At 38.6% G+C, this 6,000-nt stretch overlaps 1 protein-coding gene across 2 annotated transcripts in view; it reads right to left on the bottom strand.

Annotated features, from left to right (window-relative positions):
* Positions 1-3,987: 3,987 nt before the first annotated feature.
* enpp6 (ectonucleotide pyrophosphatase/phosphodiesterase 6) overlaps positions 3,988-6,000 on the bottom strand; it is an 82,730-nt gene continuing 80,717 nt past the window's right edge. For both annotated transcript variants that reach the window (XM_076738516.1, XM_076738517.1), the window contains 2 exons: positions 5,096-5,219; positions 3,988-4,717 (listed from right to left, as the gene is read on the bottom strand). In XM_076738516.1, the coding sequence (XP_076594631.1) occupies positions 4,506-4,717; positions 5,096-5,219 (336 nt within the window). In that variant the 3' untranslated portion in view covers positions 3,988-4,505. The remainder of the gene's footprint in view (positions 4,718-5,095; positions 5,220-6,000) is intronic.

Genomic DNA, 6,000 nt, shown 5'->3' with positions numbered 1-6,000 from the left:
CAAGAAAATACACACACTCTTTTTGAATTATTCAAAACCCAAGGGTACTCAAGAAAGTTCCTCTGTTAATTCAAGGTTTGTTCTGTTGTTGTTGTTGTTGTTGTTGTTGTTGTTGTTGTTGCTGTTGTTGTTATAAACTAACATTCTACACCTTTATGCACACATTGCAACACCACACACTAAAACACTAACACACTACTCACAAATGCCATAACTGTAAAGGTGGGTCTTCAAGACAGAGCAAACACTATACTCAGTCCATGTTGCAATACTGGTGCGATTATGAAAGGCAAATGTCTTATGGAGCCTACCCGTACAGGATGGGAATAAAAATGTTATTGTTTTAATCAAAAATTTTCACTCAACGGAGCTCTACATTTTATCGCCATTTAAAGACAGTAATAAAAGCAAAATTGATGAAGATAGATGGGACATTTAACAGTGTCATAAAAGGCTAAGAATTGCAGCATATTATCAACACAAAATGATTAGGGCAACTGCTTTTCACTCCCAAATAAGATTTGACTCCTAATGGCCAACTGCCAGTTGAAATGAATGCTCTCACCAGTGCTGATATTAATAATTTTGAGACAAACTTTGAGATTTGTCATGTGAAGTTTAGTCTCAGCACACAGGAAGGTAAAGCCTTAAGCAGACTGCTTGTTTTATATATTGCCAGAAATTCACAAGGACTCTACTGAGTGTAGCAATGAAATCACATGAAATTCCCCTAGGTAAACCTATTGTGTCTGACTCTAACAGTTAGCTCTATCATAAGGCAGACTTCCTTGATTTCTACCTGAATCCTCTTTTAATTATTCACCCTAGCTACATCAAAGATGATTTTGTAGAAGGGAAAAAAAAAAAAACCCTCCACATTCCTCAGGATGACTTTTTGACCATGACTTATTTGCCATGGATATTGACAGTTTCCATACTAATATTGATATTCAAGAAGTCATATGGGCCATTAAAAACACATTTTACAAACATTAGGATTAAAAAAGACAAGGACATAACACGGTTATTAAAAATCGATCTGACCAGGAATAACTTTGAATTCAATTGAAATTTTATTCTACAAATCAAAGGCACAGCTATGGGCAAGAAATTTGCCCCAGTATTTTCATGGTTGACTTGGAAACCCCAGGTTTGGCCTCCTCCATTAAGAATCATCTATACTATAAAACAGATATCTGCACAATATCTGGGGTGTAGAGCTCTACTCAGAAAAAGGAATTTGATCAATTTTTAATCACTTTGATGCATGCATCAAACTCAAATCTATCACCAGCTTGACTTCTGTGGATTTCCTGGATACTACCACATACTGTTTACAGATACAAACTTCCGCAACACGGACAATCTGGATATTAAAGTATTTAATAGAATCTCATGCTTGGCTCCACAAAACCAGTCATCATTCCAAACACACATATGCTGGCCTGGTAAAATCTCAATTACTTCTTCTAACTACTCACAGTATTTCACAGAATACTGAGTGTAGTCAGAAGGGGATTATAAACAGGCCATTATGATGCTATTGTCAGCTTTCACCACTAGAGGGTACCCCAAGGCCTTCCTAAGGGAGTCCTTCAAAACATTCCAACAAGCTGGGCCTCAGCAAGTGTCAATCATATCACCCATCAGTGCATGTTCTCCATCAGCTGTGAAACTGGTCAGTGTGATTTAAAAAAAAAAAAAAAGAAAAAAAAAAAGGACCAACTGTTCAAGGCCAAGGTCAAACCACTGTTAACCCCATGTTCATTAGATTTAATACTATTAAGACAACTGTTTGAGGGAGTCCTTACTCCAAAAACTATGTTTACTCAATATAATATACCATAATAACATTTTGCAGTATTTGGGGGAGACTAGTGTGATTTATCCAAAATAGAACATAGTATTTTGAGGAAATGGGAGACTCACACACTCACTAGTAAAACACTTCCAAATTCATGGATGGTAATCTGTCCAGGCCACTGTTCCACAAAGCAATCCAAGATGGAATATAGTTCAGAAAAAACGAGACGAAAGATTAGCTGGTCACTGCACATTTCAAAGCCTAAATGAGAACTAGGCCTGTCTCTGATGACCAATGCATTACGGGAGGCTAAAACTCTAATAAACATCATCCTGCCTTGCCCTGATGAGGGAGAAACACCTCAAAAACTACATGAGCAACAACTGAAGGATATACAGTAAATACAGAGTACATTTTCCTAATCACTCCAATCCCAACTGGGAAGGAGTGATAAAGATAAAGTTATTATTGTGTCAACTGTTGTAAGTGAACTGAGAGCCCAGTTTTTCCAGGGAGGGAGCCCCCCATTCTGTACTTGCCATTTAAGGACCAATTTTCTGTCTACTTTAATTCTGATGCCATAGCAGGAATCATAAATAGTGTCCCAGACCAGTCATTCTATAGAGCAATGTGAGAAACAATGGCAATGGCAATACACACCGGTGGCAACCACCGGTGTGTATTGCCATTTTAGGTCTACCAGCATTTAAAATGATTCAAACTGCTAATGATGTCTTAACCCTCTGTCACTTACAGTTTGTGTTTATAAAGATACACAATTACCCTGTGTTAACCCTTTGTAGTTTTAGGGTTACACGTACATGTAATTGTAGATGAGATATGGTGCTTATTTAATGCATTTATCTGTGAGATCCTAAATACATAAGATCCTGCTTTGCTCAAACTGTATGACCAAGCCAAAAATGGCATGGAAGAAAATGACCCTTGTCTCTGCAGTTTTAAAATGCCAAATCTACTTTAATACTTGTCAAAGCAACTTCCATGTAGAAAACTAGGGATAGACAAATGCTGTTTGTTGTGGTAATCAGCTGGCACTGAGATGTTGCAACTGAAAATGTGGTCACTTACAATTGGGTGCATTGGGTTACATTGTGTGCATTAGATCAATGTGAATATGAATGTGCCAATTACATCATCCGAGTAGGTTTACATGTACATAGAGGCCCTGATATTACCACATAGGTTTACTTTAAGTCAGAGCTGAACTGCCATATCCATGTACAACAAGTAGTGGGAGCTGTTGTCTTGACTATTAAAACTCACATCTTGTCAGTTATTTCTGTTTTTAAATGCCCTCCATGTTCATCAGTCTGTGTCCTCATTTTATACCATTACAAAGGTTTACACCATGCAATAACGATGACAGTGCATTTTGCACACAAAAAATTAACGTACCGTATCAATTTGTGCTTGCAAGTAAAGATTCAACTGTCACTGCCAATTCGAGTTTAGAAAACCAATAAACAGAAGTTACATGTTTGACAGTAGGCATGTGCTGTCAGGCATTGTTAAGAAATCTCATATAAATGTATAACTGTAAAGATAAAGGTAGCTTACAACTTTTATATGATTATAGTCTTTGCTTTAATAGTTGTGGATATTTTCCCCTCCTCATTTATGATCTTATCTATTACACTGTGTCTAATTTTAATAATCTCTCTTTTATCTTTGCTAGCCATGGAATGAATTGAATGTGAATCAGTGAATCAGTGAATCAAATTAAATAGTAAGGAGCTCCTACTCATCCAATACATCCAATTACATTTATGCAGTGTACAGCACAGATACTAAAACCTGCCACCTGTCACCGTTCATTGATTACACTCTTGCCTTTGGCAACATATAGAAACAAACAACCATTCACACTCACACCTAAGGACAATTTAGAGTCACCAATTAACCTAATGAGCATGTTTTTGGTCTGTGGGAGGAAGCTGGAGTGCCCGGAGAGAACCCACTCGTGCACGGGAAGAACATGCAAACTTCGGGCCCTGCCCGACCGGCTGGCGACCTTCTTGCTGTGAGGCACGCGCACTACCTGCTGCGCCACCGTGCCGCCCCGTGACTGAGATGTTGTCTAGTAAGAACCTAAAGTGGTTTAATCCTATTAGACACAGAATCATGAATTTTCAAATCAAAGCAAATTTATTTGTAGAGCACTTTTCACAAAATGTGTGTCATACAGGTTTTACAGATCTAACAAAAGGACAGCAATAGCTGAATAAAAAATTTGATCAAATAAGCATCTCAGTTATACTTATCCACCACACAGACTGACAAGAACCCCAGCATAAAAAAAAGGAAGAATAACGTCTGAAAAGATTGGGTATCAAAACATATTCTATATGTATTTGTTCTTTACCAACTTAAAAATGATACATCATTCTCCCTAATATATATTCTAGCTTTTACACATCTCAGAAGAAGGCAACATCAGCATCCTCTCAAGGATTCAGAATGGAAGTTCTTTCTAAGGTGCTGTAGGCATGTCGGATGATCTTATTTCCTGGTCCATTTAGGAAGTTGGCATGAGGTCCTGGCACAATTTCAAGGCTTTTTAAGGCTTCTTTTCCCTTCCTTTCAAATACTTTAAGCTCTGCAGGATTCATTGTTAAAACTCCTTCTGGCAGATCATTTTTAATGACCATTACATGCTACAAACACTGAACTGTTAAATATTTTAGTCCCATAGTTTCAGCAGCACTCCTAACAAAATCAAACAGCAGGTCCAGGGGGTTGTGGGCTGGAAGGGACCATCAGAGCCATTCAGGAGGTACTCTACCCGAGTCCAGGACCCATTATTTGGCAAAGGCTCCACTCCCAACGTCCAGCACATCACATTATAGACATCTACCGCTCGAATGGGAGCCGCCCGAACATTCCGCTTGAAGTCTGAGTGAAATGAAGAAAATGTAATAAAAGCTAAATCTCAAGTTAATAATCTTTTATTATAATTATCATATTTAACTTCACCGCAAGCTACAGACCATACTGACAGAGAAGGAATACATCATTTCTACTGCACAGTTCACAGTCACCGTCTGCCTAATAAAACAAGCAAGATTCAGTCCCACTTTGGGTTTTGGGTCACATCTAGATTACTAGGGAGTCATTGTTGCACCTCTCCACTGACATGGTACACCATGCTTTAGACACACAGTGGAAAACAGGAGAAGTGTGGTCACTTGAGGACAGATAGCATTGTGGGAAAGAGTGTTGTTGAGTGTAGAATGGCCAGACTGTACTATTAAAATATGATTTGTTTGTTACCAGGTCCTGTTGCCAAGAAAAAACCTCTCATGTCGAGGAACTCATTGTCGTAACCATGCCAGCCATTTTGCCATGCTGAGGGCTCCCCAGAGTCATTTTTCCAGTATGGGAGTCTTGCCTTGTTCTAGGGTGAACACACACACACACACACACACACACACACACACAAACACACACACACACACACACACGAATATACATAACAGACTGTAACAAAAAGTAGAACAAAGATGCAAAGGTTTTACAGATTTTTGATGGCAATAATACCAATCCACATGTGATATAGTTGAACACTACAGAATATCTTTAGATTGAGATTGTTTTGTCAGCTACTGTTTCCAAGGCCAAGAAAGAACTATTGAGCTTGAAGGTTCCCTGCAGAGTTTTCTTGCAAACAAATAAAAGTTATGTTCACATTCCGTATTACCTTAACACTGTAAGTATCATTGAGCTCAACGGAAAGTCCAGCATTGTGTACATACATGTTTACTTGCCAGCAATCTTCATCTCACCTGTCTTTGCTGACACAGTGCTGCATATCTTGGCATATTATCACCACCTGAAGATCAGTGGAATAATGTAGCGGACACAGCTCAGCATTGTTGCCATGCCAGTGAGGAATTCATGGTGGATACATTTAGTTTGTTTGTGGACCCAAGGATCTCCCTTTAACCCCCTCGCAACAAACTACGACGCTGACTTTAAACAGAGTGGAGGGGTAATCCACTCCCGCATAAACACCAGAAACAACACAACAGAAAAATTATGGCCTGGTAGAATTAACATGACCCAAAAGAAACAAGACAAATGATAATCAAAATCACCACAGAATGAAAATGAGTTTCATTCTTTAATGGAAAAGCAATAAGACTCCATATCTGAATGATATTGACTGTTTGCTTCCC

Source organism: Chaetodon auriga, chromosome 9 (genome assembly GCF_051107435.1).
Source record: "Chaetodon auriga isolate fChaAug3 chromosome 9, fChaAug3.hap1, whole genome shotgun sequence".
Lineage (NCBI taxonomy): Eukaryota > Metazoa > Chordata > Actinopteri > Chaetodontiformes > Chaetodontidae > Chaetodon > Chaetodon auriga.
The sequence above is the reverse complement of the archived record's forward strand: the minus strand, read 5'-3'. Positions and strand labels throughout refer to the sequence as shown.